Raw genomic sequence first — 17,524 nt, 5'->3', positions numbered from 1 at the left:
CAAACATACCTAAAAATCGTCTGGCAAAGATCACTTTTAATATCACACTTCCTTCACTAAAAATTGATTTATTTAATTAGACTTTCAATATATTTCTAAATATTTATATATTAGAATTATATTACACCCAAATTTCTTTATATATTTCTAAATATAATTTCTAAAAGTTTTTGATGGAAGTCATTACATGAGAGGTCAATAAAAACTTGGAAATAAAGATAAAGAGTCAGAACATGGAAATAAGTAAATTGGGGTTAGACAGAACAAATACATGAGAGATTATTTAGACCCAGAGAAAAACTACTGGATAGTTTAATCCATCACATTAACATACATAAACAGTCTTAAATAGAAGATGGCCAACATACAAAACTAAGGCTTAAGGAGCAATATCCACCTAAGCAATATCAAAATCAGTGCAGTATATGTCCTGAAGCAATATTCCTATAAAAATTACTGCTGAAGATGATCGTAATTTGGGGCCATTTAATTTTTAACTAATGTCTGTTCTGACTCCCTGCTTATCCGCTGACCTTATAATTTGGACTTCTTCACAGGGTCCTCCTGCTTAGATTAACAACTGTATATAACTGGGGTGGGGACACAGCACTCTCCTGGACTCATGTATATACCCAAGCTGCATCATTACTAAAAGTACTATCAAAAATAGAGTAGTTCTATATTGTTTTATATATGTTTTCTGGGAGTATGTGAGTCTCCTCCTTTCTCTGGACACAAACACACACACACACACACACACACATGCACACACACAAATCAAAGACTAACCCCTACCAGAGCTGGTGCAGTCACCCAGTAACCTTCTGAAGACTTCTGTATCTTATATCTGTCTCACTTTAAAATTTCAGAAATCATTAAGATAATAATATATAATAGGACAGGGAATTTAGCTCAGTGCTTCCACTGCCTGCCTCACAAGCGCAAGGTCCTGAGTTCAATCCCCAGTACCAAAAAGAAAAAAAAAAGATAGTATATAATAGAGTACATAAATTGTTTACCTGTCTTCTCATTTGCCTTCCACTTCTGGATGTTCTTTCTCCTGTATCTAAAAGATAATAACGACAGGAATATTTATAGAATTGTTCAATATCAATCATTATTCCCTAATTCTAACACAATATTCAGTGACAAAAATTAAACAATAACTTAAAAGAATAAAATCATCTTAGTGAAAAACAAAAGCTCAGGGGGCTGGGGATTTGGCTCAGTGGTTTTGCCACCTGCTTTACAAGTGCAAGGACCCGAGTTCAATCCCTGGTACCAAAAAAAAACAAAAGCTCAGAAAGCTTTTATTATAATTGCTGACATAGTGAACACATCACCTAAAAATATTTTCTGTAAGTTTTAAGGTTCACAGCAAAATGAACTTACTTTCTCAAGATAAAATATCAAGGTTAGAATTAAGGATTTTGAACCCAACAATAACTAGTTTGAAATGTCCTAATTATAAATCTCTTGTTCATATTTGGAATTACTCTGTCAGAAAGACAATCCTGGCCAGGGATTTAGCTCAGTGGTTCTGCCGCCTGCCTCGCAAGCGCAAGGACCCGAGTTCAATCCCTGGTACGAAAAAAAAAAAGAAACACAATCCTTCAGTTTTTCTTTACTGTACATTAGAACTGCTAATGCTACAATGACACCAACAAAACTCAGTCATTCCTACTAAATAACATGACTGCACCTTTTAAAATACCTTATTCCAAGTACCACCAAAAATTTACCTTCTGCTTCTTGAAATGTTTTGTTGTACTAAATAATAGGTACATTTATCAGTACTTTCAAATGCAGACACTGTGTTAAAAACTATTTTTCTCATTTAATCCCATTCATTATGACAAATATAAGTACTATTATTATTCCTATTTGGAGGTCACTCTCAGTCAACAAAACTAAAGAGCAAAAAGTTAAGGTCACAAGAGCATGGTATACAAGGCTTTTCATACTGCCCCTAGCTTCTCTCCTTTTACAAGGTTCCACAGCTACAATGAACTCCCAGGACTAGACCTTTTGGTCTTTCTCTGAACTTTCTGTTCTCTGTATTTGGCACGTGGCTCTCTTGCAGCTGCCTGACTCCCATTCCCTCTCCCCTCCCCATTTCTTCATCTGATATATTTCTATTCATCTCACAATATTCATTTATTCAAAGATTGAGTGATACTATATACTAGAAACTAGGAATTAACAAAACAGTTCTCACTTTCAGAATGTATAATCTATCAAATAAGACAAATTTTTAACAAGTAATCTAAATAAATAGTGCCAGTATTCTGGATACATATAACAGGAAATGAAATTAGCTGGTGTAATGGTTAATGTTAGATATTAACTTGACTAGATTAAAGGATATCCAGAGAATTGGTAAAACACTATTTCTGGGTGAAGGCATTTGCAGAGGAGATTGCTGATGTGAGACAGAGTGTGGAAGATCTATTCTCAATTCTTTCAATGAAGAGAGGGTAAGACAGAGAGGCAGAAAAGAGGCAAATCTGTTCTCTAGCTTATCCGGAGCTCAGATGTGGACTGAGTCATGCTACCGATATTCAGTGTTTCCAGCATGCAGATAGCCTAATACAAGATTTCTCAGTCTCCATAAATATATAAGCCAATTTCCCTAATCCATTCATCTATCCATCCAACCAACAATCCTGTTAGTTCTTTCTCTCCAGAAGATGCTGACTAATATGTTCAGAGTAAACCTCCTTGAAATTACACTTTAAGCTAAAACTTGAGAGATGAGCAGCAGATAGCCAGGGGAACAAACAGGTGAATACAAGTGTTTCAAGAAAGCAAGAGAACATAGAAAATCTAAGTAAACAAATTCAAATTCAATACAGCTAAAATTTAAGAGAACAGAGAGAACTGAAGAGAGATGGAAGATATTTAATGGACTCTGCAACTACAACATGTTTGGCAGAGCTCTCAATTTCTTTCTTTCAGTCCTCTTAATCCCTGTATATGGTATTACCAATCATCCAATGACTCAGGACAAATATCTACTGGCTTCCTTGACACCTGTGCTTACGCCCATATCAAATCCATCAGTAAATTCTATTAGCTCTACCCTAAATCCGAGCTCATCATCTTTTTCCACAATTACTCAAGCCACCATCATCTTATCTGGATTAATACAACAGACTCCAGACAGGTCTCTAGCTTCCACTCTCACTCCATTGAAGATGGTTCTCCATACAGCAGCCAGTGATCTTTTCGAAGTATAAATCACATCATTTTCCTGTTCCAAGTCTTTCAATGTGATCTTCAACTTACAATAAAACCCAAGTCAAAACTCAAAACTGAGTATCTGCAAACCCTTAAAAGATTAGGCCACTACTTAAATCTTTGATGTCTTTACTCTCACACACTTCTAGTCAGGCTCTTTCTGTTTCTTAATCATGTCCCTAAGGTCATTTTCATTTGTGGGTCTTTGTGTTTGTAGGTCCCTATGACAACAATGCTCTTCTCACAATTCTTTGCACGGCTCTAGGTTCTGCTCAAATATCACTTCCTCAGAGAGATCTTTCCTGAACAACCTATCTTAACCTACCCAATATCCACCACTTCTCCGGTGATTTATTCTGTATATTCTGCTTTATTTTTCTTCATAACAAACACTACCTGATATTTTATGTAGTTGTTTATACTCAGACTGCCTCCCCCATGGCAGGAACTTTGCTATATCCCAGGTATCTAGAACATGAGTTAAATATTCAGAGAATAAAACAATGAAAAATTAAAAATAGACAAAATGTTAAGACTATGAAAAAAGCTGACTGGGAAATGGGAAGAAAGTGTTCAAATGGAAAGAACAAAAGAGGAGGGAGAGAGAAAGGAAGGAAGGGGCAAGAAAAAAAAGTGAAAAATAGGGCCAGGGATTTAGCTCAGTGGTTCTGGCACCTGCCTCGATAGCACAAGTTCCGAGTTCGATCTGCAGTACCAAAAAAAAAAGTGAAAATAGAAGGAAAAAAATGAAAACAATGCTTTTGTACATAGGGAGGGGAGGGGAGCTTGGGGCAGGAATGGAATAAAATTTATTTAAAAAAAAAAAAAAAGAGCTGGGCATGGTGGCCCATACTTTTAATCCTACCACTGCGAAGCAGGAAGACTACAAGTTCGAGCCCAATCTGGGAAACACAGCAACTCTGTGAGACCCTGTCTCAAAATTAAAAAAAAAAAAAAAAAAAAAATGTGGGATGGGGAGAGAGGTAGTTCAGAACAAAGGCCCTGGGTTCAATTCCAATTATCAGGAAAAAAAAAAAAAAAGACTGAAAAGCCACTATGATGCAGTAAAGAATTTATAACCAATCTTAAAGCCACTTGTAGATTTTCAACAAAGGGAGTAGAGAGATAAGATCTGCATTTTGAACACCTTACTCTGTTGTGATAATTCAATGCTAGAAATACGAAACAGTAAGGCAACTGCTGCAGAAGTGAGAGGGTGGGCTTCACTGGCTGTGAGAAGTATGAAGAGAGTAAACTGCAGTATGGTCCAGGTCTGGTGCTTAAACGCGCTCCTCCTTGCCTTTCCTCTTCCATGCTCCCTGTTACTCCATTCACACTTCTTTACAGCTCCTCTCACACTAGACAGAACTTCTCCCTAACAATCAGTCGTTTCCACTAGACTCCTCCACTGCACGAACGCTACCAGGAGCCCCACACTCTGCTGGAATGAAGGTCATCCCGTTTGGCCACCGAAAGCTCAGGACCGTGTTTTCTTCGAGGCACAGGTGTTGCCCTTCTCCCGTACGAGAAGATCTGAGTCAACAACGGCTTGAAGACAAGGCAGAGGCAACAACCAGAGAGAGATCGGAGCGCGCGGCTGCGGAGGGGGGGATGCACCAGCCGCGCAGGTGTCCGCGGCCTTCCCTCTAGGCGGCCAGCAGCGGGCGGCCAGAGAAACTCCGCCTGCCGGGCGTGCTAGCTCCGCCACATCGTTGGGCCAGCACTTCGCCCTTTCACCTTTCCGAAGCCCGGAGGCGGCGACGCGACAGAGACTCACGCGGGCTAGGTCTCCGAGCGTGAGTGGCCCGGGTCACCGCGTTGGAGAAGCCCCGCAAGGTGAACCGCCACGAGAACACGGCAGCCGCCATGACTGCAAAGAACGGCAAGCCGGAAGGAACAAGCGTGTTCCGCATCCTGGGGCGGGATCTGGGCCGCAGTACACAGGCGCCCAGGCCTTGCTCCGCCCCTCGGATAAAGAAGCCAGAAAGTCTTGGACCTTGGACTTTGGGCCTGAGCGGAAAGAGCGGGAAGATATCCCCTACACAGAAAAAAGTAATGAAAACGGGGGAAAAGAAAATTAATGGAATCAGTCAGTTTAAAGACAACGGTCAATAAGCACCAGAAGGGACAGAAAAGAGGTGGCTTACAGAGGGCAGGTGTGCTCTGGAGGCCTCTGAGTTGACCCAGGAGTCAAAGGTCAAGCAGTCAGTCTACTCTAGGGTCCTGATAGTTCGCAGTTGCTGGGTTTTTTTTTAATTTTGTAAACTATTTTTATTGGTAGACTATCAGTTTGGGGATAATATTGAATTAATTTAGGAATTTTTAAGCTCTCTTTACTTTTTTAATGCACTAAGGCAGAGTAGCAGTGTTCCCTAGTAATTAAAAGGGTGGATTCTTGAACTATTTGAGTTTATAACACTTCTTCACCTTTTCTAGCATGAATGACCTGAAGTGAGTTAATATAATAAAGTGTCTGGATACAATATAGGTATACGATGAGTATTATATATGCATAACATTAATTTGGTTAGCTTGTTCATAAAGTTAGAATTACAAAGAGTCAGAACTCATTAGGACCTTGAAAATAATGAATTCTCTTATTTTCTACCCTGCTATGAATTAACATAAAGCTCTTGATAAGATTATCCTCCATTTTTAAAGCATATTATAAAACTATAATAGCAAAAACAACTGGGAATAAACACAAATGACTCTTAGAATGCATACAGCCAATACAGGAGGGTCAATACAGGTGTCCTGGAGCATTTTTTCTACCTTCGAGCATTCAGGGTTCCTTGGGAATCAATAAGTATGTGAGCATAAGACAAAAGAAAGTGTGTGTGTGTGGGGGGGTATGTGAGCTAGATAATTATTTACATTAATCACCGTCTTCACCTTTTCTGACCCTTACCATTCCATTTTTGCTTGAAACCAGAGACATGGCATATTAGTTTCCTAGGACTTCTTATAACGTACCACAGGGTGACTTGAAACAACAGAGTCCAGAAGTCTTAAGCTCAGGTCCTCAGGGTGGTTCCTTCTGAAGGTTCCAGTGGAACAATCTGTTAAATGCCTCTCCCAGTTTCCAATGCTTGCCAACAAGCCTCAGCGTTGCTTGGCTTGTAGAAGCATCATACTAATTTGTTTGTCTTCACACAGTGTTTCTTTTTACTTTTAAGATTTAAACCACTTTTAGTCAGATGGATGTGGAATTTGAATGCACATTCTGCTTCTTTGTGATCTTGGGCAAATTGACTTAAACTTGTGAACTCATTTTTCAGGAAAATGTGAACAATACTTTCCTCAGATGGTTGTGATGTAAGTCAGATGTACTGCAGAAGGTATAGTATAAATATGTACTCTAATCCACTGGGATTAAAAGAGGCAGTAGCCTCTATTTGTCTCTGAAGTTTGTATGTTTTAGTGGATAAAGTGCAAAATATTTAATGACAAAAAGAGTATGGTGATATTTAGAGAATTCTCAATTTATGAGCAAGATGTTAAGAGAGTAAGGTCTTCATTCTACCTTGCTATGCCTTATCTTTTTTGGGGGAGTGGGGTGCCAGGGATCAAACTCGGGTCCTCCTCTTACTGTCATCATCATTGGGGTCCCATTCGGGGTGTCATGATGGAACTACTGTTTCAGCCTTGGTCAAATGCCCCGGAGTTCCGGGAGTGATGCCGCGGTTTGGCCCCAGGGCCTCTTTGAGTGCCTGTTGATAAATGAGGTCCTGTTCCTCAGTGGTGAATAGGATCTGTAAAAACTGCTGGCAATCATCCCAGGTTGGCTGATGGGTATGAAAAACAGACTCAAGAAGAGATTAATGCCTGAGGTTTTTCAGAGAAGGGGGGATTTTGATGTTTCCAACTGTAAAGATCACTAGTTGTCTGTTTTAAAGGAAAAAGGGAAGAGGAAGATGGGGCTGATGGACCATAGTCCTGTCCCGATAGAGTGCCAAAGGTCGATCGGGACCTGTGGGGCCCCAACTCCTGTGACCACATTCCAAACCTTGCAAGCAATGTGCTCAGAATAAGTTCCCACCGGGGACCAATGGACTCCAAAACTGGGCCATTTTAATTGACACAGGGTTTGTAATTTGCCTTTAGAAAATTTCATGGCCTATTTATCTTCCCTGTCTGGGGAATAAATTTTTTTTGAAGTTATTTAAAACACAATCAAGTGGAGTTCCTTCTGTGGACTGCGAGGAACCCATAATTTTAGCCTGTGAAAACGCAAAAGGCACACAGAGCAGGAAGACAGACAACCATATCAGACAAAGACAAACTTTGGCCAAGTAAAACCTCTGGGGCCAAATGGATTCAGACCCCACCCAGGGAGTCGCTCTTCTGAGGACTCCCACCCAGTTGAGTCTGCTTGCCTGCTGTCGCAGAGACTCTAGGTAAGGGAACCTGTGCTGCATCCGGCTTCCTCTTATCTACCCACAGTGCATTAAGAATCATTCGATTCTTACCTCTAGAGGCTTTCCCGATGAATTCCTGTGGGTTGGTTGATTGGCGATAGGGCCCGACTGGGATCGGTCTACCCGGAGCCCCGGAATACCGTCATGGTGGCCTCTCCTTCTGCAGACCGGTATCCAGAGGGGCCAAACACCGCCCATGTCCGATCCTGGTCTCTCCTAAAAAGAAACAAAGGCTCCAAGATAATAAGCTCTAGAGCAGCTGGCTATCTCGCTGGGGCCTCCAAGAATGTTACACCCAGTGGGAAAGAACCAACCAGAGACTGATATTAAATCCACACAGGAGTTTATTACCGGCCGGCACCTGGCCAGCACCCGAGCTGAGCATTGGACTCCAGCCTCGACTGGGGGAAGACAAACATGTTTTATACACCTTTGAGGCCAGCAGTTTCTAGGCCCCCCTATGTGATAGACCTTTAGTAAAGCAAGCAAAAGGTACAGAAGCAGAATGTCCTGCTGTTAGAACATTTGTAAAACAATAGTTGATTAATTATTGTTTCCAAGAGACTCTCTAAGGGGAGGAGGTTTCTAAGCTTCCTCCTTTTGAGTTTATCTAAAGGGCAGGCAGGTGGGTCATTCAGCAGCAATATGGAGTCTGTCTTGCTAACTAGGGTCCTTCAACAAGTATAGAAGATAATACATACAGAAATATCCACAATAAGGATTGACCTTGCAACCTGTTCCATCAGAACAACATTGATTAAATCATATAATGATGGGGTACTACTTAAGACTCATGGGCCTCGATCCTGGATGGACATTGGAATCATTTTAGGTGATTAAAAAATTTTTTCCCCTAGGCCTCCTCCTTCTGAAGTGCTGATCAATTAGTCTAGGTATGTTTGAAACACTGGTTTTTATTTTGTTATTTTATTTGCTCTTTAAAAATCTCCCCAGTAAATCTAATTTTCAGGTAGGATTAAAAACAACTGATAGAAATTTGTTCACAGTATATAGCTACATTTTTAAAAAATGAAGATGATAAGATATTGTGAATAATATAATTTGTGTAAAATATTTTTAATAAGCAATACAAATTTTAGAAGGGAAATTAGCACACCTGAGGAAAGGGGGAGGGTAGATTACCTTAGTTACTGTTCTAATCGCTGGGACAAAAATACCTGACACTGGCAATTTAAAGGAGGGAAAGTTTATTTTGGCTCACATTTTAGAAGTTTTGGTCCTTGCATGGACAGAGCATGGCAGAAGGATCTGAGCAGAGGAAAACTGCTCATGTCATGGTGTTACAGAATTTCCAGAGACAGGAGAGATCAATGGGAATCAGGAAGATTTATTTCAGGTTTAGGTGAACAACAGCTCAATGGACTCCTGTCCAAAGGAAGAGCATTGAACAAAGGAAAGCTTTTATACATTTGATCGAAAGGGTGTGGTGGCCTTTCTAGTGATGTAGCAAATGAGTTTACTGTAACAGGACAAGGTTAAACAGTTTTGTAATTTAGCCTTGTAAGAAGACAGAGTCTTATGAATCATATGAGAACAGAGTGTCATAAACTTCGTTTATAGGACACAGTTTTCAATTTTATCTGTACCAGAACAAGGAGTTACAGCTACAAGATAGGGTGGAGGTGATCCAAGGCTGGGAATAATTTGTTCTTTAAGTCTTGCTTCATTCCCCTGCCCCTTTGATGCTTTCTATAATAAGTTTTAATAGAAAGCATCATCTTTAGCACCATTATCATTATATCAATTCTTTGTTACAGGGGCGTGCTCAGTACAACCTGCTGTGTTAGAGGTTAGTACTTGGTTAAGGCCATCAGTCAAGTGGTAGTATGCCTATCAGAGTCTCTATGGCAGACTGAATGTTTTTGACAAATAGGGGTAAGAGGCAAGGGAGAATTATAACAGAGGACAAAAAACTGATGTTGTTGTTGTGACTCTATGTTGATCCTCAAGCTTCAGCCATTCGTGGACTGTTCAGCTTCCAGAGTAACCAAAGCAGGGCTGTTGTTTCCTCAGGCTTCTGCCATGTGTAGACTAGTCAGCTTCTGGGATGACTAGAGTAGGGCTGTCATTTCTGGTGGTGGCCTGATCTCATTGAAGGATCGGTTGATTTGGGTGCTCTGGATCCTGCTGGCTGCTCCACCTGTCTTGAGCTATTGGCTTTAGCCAACTATGGTAGATCTAAGCCATAGCTGTTGTAACTTTAACAGCAGTGGGGGTGGACAGTATGAGACCCATCCCATGTGGGCCCCAGAGTTGTTGGATTTTTTTTGACTCAAACAAAGTCCCTGGGATTTAAAGGGTTTATTGGGTCTGTTAGGCTTATGGGCATTTTCTCTTGTACCCAGCTATGGATATCTTGTAGGGCTACTCTCAAAGCCCTGTATCTGTCTCCTCAAGATCAATTTTCCTAGCTCACAGAGATCACTCTTAATTTGACAAGATTAGGGGTGGCTGGCTGAACAAAATTTTATAAGGGGAATACCCAGTTTGTTTGGTGAGGGTATGCCAGACTCAGAGGAGGACCATGGACAATACTTGATTCCACCTCAAGTGCGTTTCTCGACAATATTTTTTCAGCATTTGTTTGATTGTCCAGTTCATATGTTTTACCTTTCCTGAGCTCTGTAGCTGGTAAGCCCTGTGAAGCTTCCATTTTATCTTTAACATCTGAGTGAGCTCTTAGACTATCTCAGTTATGAATGCTGGTCCATTGTCTGACCCTCAGGGGTAGTCAAATGTTGGAATGATATCTCAGAACAGTATCTTGGTCACCTCTCATACCTTTTCTGTTTTGGATGGGGTAGGCTTCAACCCATCCTGAGAAGAAGTAGACAAGCACCAACATACATTAATAGTCTCCTGGTCAAGGCAGTTCAGTAAAGTCCATAAGCAGGTCTTTATGTGGGGCAGCTCATTTCCTAGATACCCTGGGGGCTGGGTGGGCCCTTGCCTTAGGTTGTTTTGGGTACAGGTTAAGCATTGCTCACAGACAGCCTGCTGTGGCACATAGAAATGGAAGCCTAGTAATGTTTCCAATGCTATCTTTTCCATGTGAGACCCCTGATGGAATTGTTTTATAAACCTGAGGCCCAGCACTTCCGGGCTGGCTAGTCTCCCATCAACAAACTATCATCATCTTCCCTTTACATATTTTCCAGCTTCTTGGGCAAGCCAGGTTTTCTCACTTGACAGTAATTTGAGGTCTCCAGAAGAGAAGGCTCTGGGGTGAGTGGCATGGCTAGGGTCCCTCTTTTGGGTTGAGGGGTTGACATAGCAGCCCATTTTGTTTCTCTGTTTTTTGTTTTTCCCTGGCTTCTAATGTCCCAGTCCATTGATATCCTCTGCTGTGTATAACAATCACCCTCCTTGGGGCCCACATTGCATCTTTGTACTTAATTTCTTCTTCTCCAGCAGTCAAGATTCCTCTTTTCTTATATATAGTCCTATGTACACGTAATATTATAAAGGCATATGTGGAATCAGTATAGATGTTAGCTTTCTTGTTCTTTGCTAATGAAAGAGCCCTGGTCAAGGCTATTAACTTTGTTTCCTGAGCTGTGGGTCTGGTGGGCAGAGGTCAGGCCTTTACCTCAGAGTCTAATGTCACCTTTGCATATCCTGCCCATTGGACTCTTTCCCGAAACATTTGGGTCTCCAAGAGAGCAACCTGTGAGATCTCCCCAGCTCAAGAATACTTTGTCCATGACTCCCATATAGTCATGAAGGGGAGCTCCCAGCTCGAATAGGAGCAAAGTAGCTGGATTAGGAGTGTTTATTGTCTCGAGTTATGTGTGGATTTTCACATAAGAGCCCTTGATACTGACTGGGTCATCCTTGGGTTTGATAACCAGTGGTGTGATCTCTGGTCTATTGAGGTTATGACTGAGTGCGGTACCCAAATGGTCAGTTGTTGTCCCAAAGTCAGCTTGTCAGTTTCCTGTGTCAGCAGAACAGAGGCAGTTAGTGTCCTAAAGCACAGAGGCCATCCTATGGCCATAGAGTCTAACTATTTTGACAAGTATGTCATCGGGTGATGCCAAGATCCCAAGACCTGAGTTAAATCCTATGGCTATTTCCTTTCATTCATAGACATATAGGAAGACAGGTTTGGTCATATCTGGCAGTACTAAGCCTGAGTCAAGGCTTTTTTTTTTTTTACTTGTTTGTTTTCTCCTAATCAGCTTCCCAGAGGAGGGGCTCCTTTTTACACCCTTTGTGGCTTTATATAGTGGCTTAGCCATAAGTGAAGAATCTGGGATCTAGATATGGCAGAATGCCATTGTTAGCAGAGACTCTTATTTGACACTGGGTGTTGGGGCTAGGAGGGCTGACAGCCCGTTTTTGTTTTGTGTTTAGTTGGCATTCTCCCTGAGTCATTATGGAGCCTAAATATTTGGCCTCTTCCAGCAAATTTGTGTCTTTTTCTTGGATACCTTATATCTAGTCTTCCAAAGCAAATGAAAGAGGTCCTTGGTTTCTTTTCTTTTTTTGGTACCAGGGATTGAACTCAGGACCTTGCACTTGTGAGGCAGGCACTGGAACCACTGAGCTAAATCCCCAGCCCCAGTCCTTGGTTTCTTGATAATAGTCCTGTCAGGTTGGGGCTGCCAGAAGGAGGTCATCTGTATATTGCAGCAGGGTGTAATTGTCTCCTAGTGTGATGAAAGCTTTGAAGTCAGTAGCTAGTGCCTCTCCAAATACTGTAGGAGAGTTTTTGAACCCTTGAGGAAGCCTAGTGCAGATTAGCTAGGGTTTTTTTGTGCCTGTGACAGGATCCTCCCATTGAAATGTAAAGATGGGGTAGCTGACTGGCACAAGATGCAAACAGAAAAATGTATCCTTTAAATCCAAGCAGATAAGCCCAGGCAGCACTTGCTGTAATAAGTCCCATTAGTGTGTATGGACTTGGCCTGTACTGGTCTGTATTTATTTATCACTGGTTTATGTACTAGCAGGAGCAGGGTGTTCCTGGATGACTGGCCTTTAGCCAGGGTCTCATGTTCTAAGCCATTTTGAGACAGGGTTTCACTATAGTTCAGGCTGGCCTTGAACTCCCAGGCTGGCCTTGAACTTGCAGCAATCTTCCTGCCTCAGCGTACCATGCCATGCGGTGAGATTACAGGCATGCACTACGTTGCCTGGCTAAGAGTCATTTTAAATGTCCTTGAATGCCTTGTATGGCTTCCCAGGGGAGGGGTATTGGTGAATTTGAACTGGAGTTGCTTCCAGCTTTAGCTCTATTATTACCAGTGTTTGACTTATAGCTAGCCCCAGTGGACTGTCTTCAGCTTACACTCCAGGAATCTTGTGTGACCATCCATGTATACTTTTCTATTCCTGGCTTTTGTGATTAATTTAAATACAATTTTTATTTTTCTGCCTGTGGGACAGTAAGGGTTAATACCATGGACTTTGGTCCAGTCAGACTTAAAGTCGTATTTCTTTGTAGCCTGTAGGTAATTTGAGCCTGTAGCTTTTGGGACAAGTTCTCCCTAACAAGGGAACTGGACATCATTTTTTTGACATTTATTTTTCTAGTACCCATACTTTTTTTTTTCATACTTTTTATATCACCCACATTGATCCCAATGTAGCTGTGGTCAACTGGCAAATCCTGGCTCGGTTTGGCTCCTGTTTTGTTTATGTCTGTCTGTTCCCTTGCCCCTTATTGATCTCTGTCTTTTTTCCTGAGAGTGCTGTTGTCAACAGATGTTTTCTTTTTTGGGGGGGGTACTGGGTATCGAACTCGGGACCTTATGCTTATGAGGTAGGTGGCGGAACCACTGAGCTAAATCCCTGGCCCAGATCTGTTTTCTTTTGAGCCTTTGTCTCATTTTGTCTCTCAGTCTCAGCATACACCTTGGTGGGGATCTCCAAGAGCTGGGTTGTATTTATATCAGCAAAACCCTCTAATTTCTGTAGTTTGTGTCTGATGTCTCCCTGGGCTTGCCCTACAAAGGTAGCATTTACCATGTGTTGATTCTCAGCGACCTCAGGGCTAAATGGGGTATAGACTTCACAAAGTCTCATAAAACTGGCTGGGACTTTCATCCATTCCCTGGAGTATTTCTGAGTTCTTTCCAATATTTATTGCCTTTTTCCTGCCCTTTTTGAGATTTTGTAGGAGGACTTCCCAGTACTTACATTTTTTTTTTTTTTTTTTTTTTTTTGGTACTGGGGATTGAACTTGGGTCCTTGTGCTTGCGCAGTAGGCGCAAAACCACTCAGCTAAATCCCTGGCCCTGTAAGAGTTTTTACTTACTCTGCATTGTTCAGATCCCAGTTTGGGTCAGCCTCTGGAAATTGGCCCCAGGCATATGCTTATACATTCAACACACCCTCTGGGGCATGGTTTTCCAACCAGCGGATAGCTGCCCGAGTCACTCTCCATCGTTTCTCAATATTAAACAGTGTCAGGAGGAGCTGCAATCAGGCCAGGTTGAATTATGTGTCTGGAATATGGATGGTATCAAATCTACAAGGGCTTGGGGCTTTTCTGTATGGGAGGAAGTATGATGTTTCCAATTGAGAAGATCAGTGGTTGAGCAGGGCTAGTAGACCAAGGTCTGTTATCCCCCTCAAATGTGGCCTTCTATATATTAATAAATAGGTCTCTTTCTCTTTCTCGAAGGGGCATCTGTAAAGCCCTAGCTTGGCCCAACTGAAGGTAGTTTGACTGTCTGGGCTTTGCCCTACTTTCTTCTTGGGGCATTGACTCTGGCTTTTCCTCCTCAGGTGTGGTCCAGGGCTCACTGTCATCTGATCCTGTTTCCCTATGGGCTGGGTGGGGTGGGGGGTAAATTGGGGCATAAGAGGGAGAGGGTTTTTTCTCTTCTGGCTGCTCTTGTAGAACTGGTTGTTTTTGGTTGCTTTTGCTGTTTTCTTTTGTTGGTGAGCCCCTCAGTAAGGCTGATTCTTCTCTTCCTTCTGTCCAGGGCACCAGTTAGGATATGAGCATTTTACAATAAATATGCCTCTAAGCAGGGCTATAGCCAGGCCAATTGAGTCTGGATTATATTTAACCAGGAATCAATGTAGGGAAACTGATCCAGGTGTCTTGGACATCCTCTATCTGTGGTTATCACATCATGCACACATTGAATTGTCTCCCTGTCAATTGTCCCTTCAGCTTGCCACCCAACATTAAAGGAGGACCAATTTATTTCATAAAGAGTTTTTTTAGGGGAGGGGTACTGGGGATTGAACTCGGGTCTTTGTGCTTGGGCCGCAGGTGGCAAAACCACTGAGCTAAATCCCCGCCCCCTCATACAGAGTTTTTAACCTGGGGAGGGTCAGCTTTACTCCTTAGCCTCCTATATAGCCTCTTTTAAAGCTTTTTTTAAACACACATTTTTTTTTTTTGGTACGGGGGATCAAACTCGGGTCCTTGTGCTTGCGAGGCAGGTGAGGAACCACTGAGCCAAATCCTCGGCCCCTTAAACACACATTTTAATGGGGTGGGTTTGATGCTTTTTCTCCCATATCTATTCTGTTGTGATATAAATCATTTTCTCAAGCACTTTTGCTTTAGGAACAATCTGAGCTCCATCAAATTAACAAGAACCATACATATTTTTTAGTCTTTTGAGCAACAAAAAGCTTTTATATGAGCATACCACATTTTTTTTTTTTTTTTGGTACCAGGAATTGAACTCGGGTCCTTGCACTTGCAAGGCAGGTGGCAAAATCACTGAGCTAAATCCCCAGCCCACAAAAAGCTTTTAGAGGGAACAGCATGGGCTTTCACCAAACTAACAAGCAAACATCCATATTCTCTTTGATAAATAACTTCTGCATGCTTTCTCTTGACATACATAAACTTTCCAGTCTTGTTATTGTCTTTTTATCTTTCTTTCTTTCTTTTTTTTTTTTTGGTACTGGGGATCAAACTCAGGACCTTGTGTTTGTGAGGCATGGTGCTGTGCCACTGAGCTAAATCCCTGGCCATTATTTTTTAGTCTTTCTAATATGACAAAACTTTTATCATACAAAATCCTCTCATATCAAAAGTATATCTCTAAGGGGCTGAGGATTTAGCTCAGTGGTGCCTCCACCTGCCTTGAAAGTGCAAGGTCCTGAGTTCGATCCCCGGTACTGCCCCCCTCCAAAAACAAGTATATCTCTTGTAGCCTTCTTAATATTTTCTTCCCTCTCACTATAAACTTTCTATTTTTGGGAGCAATTCTACATGATTTGGGGGGAAAATCATTTCATAATTACATCATGATTAGGGTCTAGTTTTCCTGGCTACAGCATGTCCAGATATAACTCCATTTTCACCTCCAATCACACCTAAGACCTCAATGGTCCCATGATGCTCCAGGGCAGGACCACACCAGTGGGAGAGACCCTGTTCTGAACCAAATCTTTTTTTTTTTTTTTCTTTTTAGTGTCAACTCAGTCTGGTCATTACACTTGCGCAGCAGGTGGCAAAACCACTGAGCTAAATCCCTGGCCTGGAACCAAATCTTCATCTGCATAGTTCCTCATTGTTCTAGGATCTTGACTCCTCCCTTTGAGTCAATTGCTACTTTTGTTTCTGCCAATGTTCTGAATAAAGGTGTGGCAAGCTGGTCTGGCCTCCCAGAGCTCAGGCCAAAGCTCAGCTTCTCTAAGTCTCATTTCTGTCTATATATTAATTAATTCACCTTGTGCTGTTGTCTCTCGCAGGAGACTAGGACTTACTGCAGAGGTTCTAGTAATGTTCTCTTTCCCTGTTTTCCTACATTTGGCCCCCAATGTAGATGTGAATCAGATCCACTGGTGAACTCGGCTGTGAGAAAACTTGGAGTTTAAGAGACACCACATGGATCTCCCAGGACAATTTCCGGACTCAGACAAGGGACACTGGTGGTAAGTGTGTCCAGCTGGGAGCAACCTTCTATCTTTGCTGAGTTGAAAATATGGGTCAATCTCTGTCATCAGATCAGTGTAACTGTCAAATTGCTTAAGTTGCTGTTAGAGCAAGCTATGTATCCAGTACTGAAGGATGCTGTGATAAAATTGCTAAAAGACGTAGAAATATACATCCCATCTTTTTCCAAGGAAGGAATAATTAATTTATTAGGCTGGGAATGTGTAGGAGCCATTCTCCACGAAGCCTGGTGAAAAGGCGATCATCTTTCCCCTCAAACGCTACTTACTTGGGCCTTAGTCCACTCTGCCCTCAAATTCTCTCAGTCAGTTCAGGAGACCTCAGCTACCCCTCTCTCCACCCACCCTTCTGGCCAAGCTTACCCTTGTTTGGCTTCTTCCCCCATTTGCTTTCATCTCACGGTGGCTTCTGCTCCACCACCACAGCAGGCCAAGGAGGATCCTAATTCACTAGCCCCTCAGTTTCCTCAGGTATCTCACAAAGGTCTACCTGTCCCTCTTGTGAAACCCACTTCTGGGTCCACTCCCTATTGCCATACCCTGCAAAAGGCTGTGACAGTGGGCAAGGCAGTTGAAGACCCTTTGTGCTATCCTATCTTAATTTTGCCTGATCCCAACAACTCAGAGGTGGACATGTATATTCACACCTCATTTGATTTTAACATCCTAAAGGACCTCAGGCAAAGTGTGCTAACAAATGCTGTTCAAAGGCCCTATACAGTGGGCTTGTTGGACAATGTACTTCAGACTTATTCTCTGGTTTTGTAAGACCGAGGGCCTTACCAAACGCTCCGAGGAGCTGATTAGTGAAGCACACCCAGGAATCCCAGCGGTGCCTTCAGAATGTAAGACCAAGAGCCTTACCAAATGCTCCGAGGAGCTGACTACAGCGAAGAACACCCGGGAAGGAACACACCGGACAAGTTGGAAAATAAAACAGACCTTTATTAGTCTGGCCAGATGGCACT

General features: G+C 42.1%; 1 protein-coding gene and 1 long non-coding RNA gene across 4 annotated transcripts in view; one reads left to right on the top strand and one right to left on the bottom strand.

Moving 5' to 3' along the window:
* The window catches only part of Mrps35 (mitochondrial ribosomal protein S35), a 51,629-nt gene extending 43,713 nt beyond the window's left edge, over positions 1-7,916 (bottom strand). The window contains exons 1-2 of one of the 2 annotated variants that reach the window (XM_021252093.2): positions 7,713-7,916; positions 1,020-1,066 (exon numbers count right to left, since the gene is read on the bottom strand). In XM_021252093.2, the coding sequence (XP_021107752.1) occupies positions 1,020-1,031 (12 nt within the window). In that variant the 5' untranslated portion in view covers positions 1,032-1,066; positions 7,713-7,916. Of the gene's footprint in view, positions 1-1,019; positions 1,067-5,017; positions 5,195-7,712 lie in introns of those variants that run through there. The other variant, XM_004874681.4, reaches the window with a different exon arrangement.
* LOC110347447 (uncharacterized) overlaps positions 5,167-17,524 on the top strand; it is a 38,112-nt gene continuing 25,754 nt past the window's right edge. Inside the window, exons 1-3 of one of the 2 annotated variants that reach the window (XR_002392083.2) lie at positions 5,167-5,292; positions 6,522-6,581; positions 16,427-16,535. This is a non-coding gene — a long non-coding RNA (uncharacterized LOC110347447). Of the gene's footprint in view, positions 6,582-16,426; positions 16,536-17,524 lie in introns of both variants that reach the window. The other variant, XR_015446975.1, reaches the window with a different exon arrangement.

The sequence above is a fragment of the Heterocephalus glaber genome, unplaced genomic scaffold (genome assembly GCF_053883595.1).
Source record: "Heterocephalus glaber isolate CG9 unplaced genomic scaffold, H.glaber_assembly_v1.0 deba00001733, whole genome shotgun sequence".
In the NCBI taxonomy this organism is placed as follows: domain Eukaryota; kingdom Metazoa; phylum Chordata; class Mammalia; order Rodentia; family Bathyergidae; genus Heterocephalus; species Heterocephalus glaber.
The sequence above is the reverse complement of the archived record's forward strand: the minus strand, read 5'-3'. Positions and strand labels throughout refer to the sequence as shown.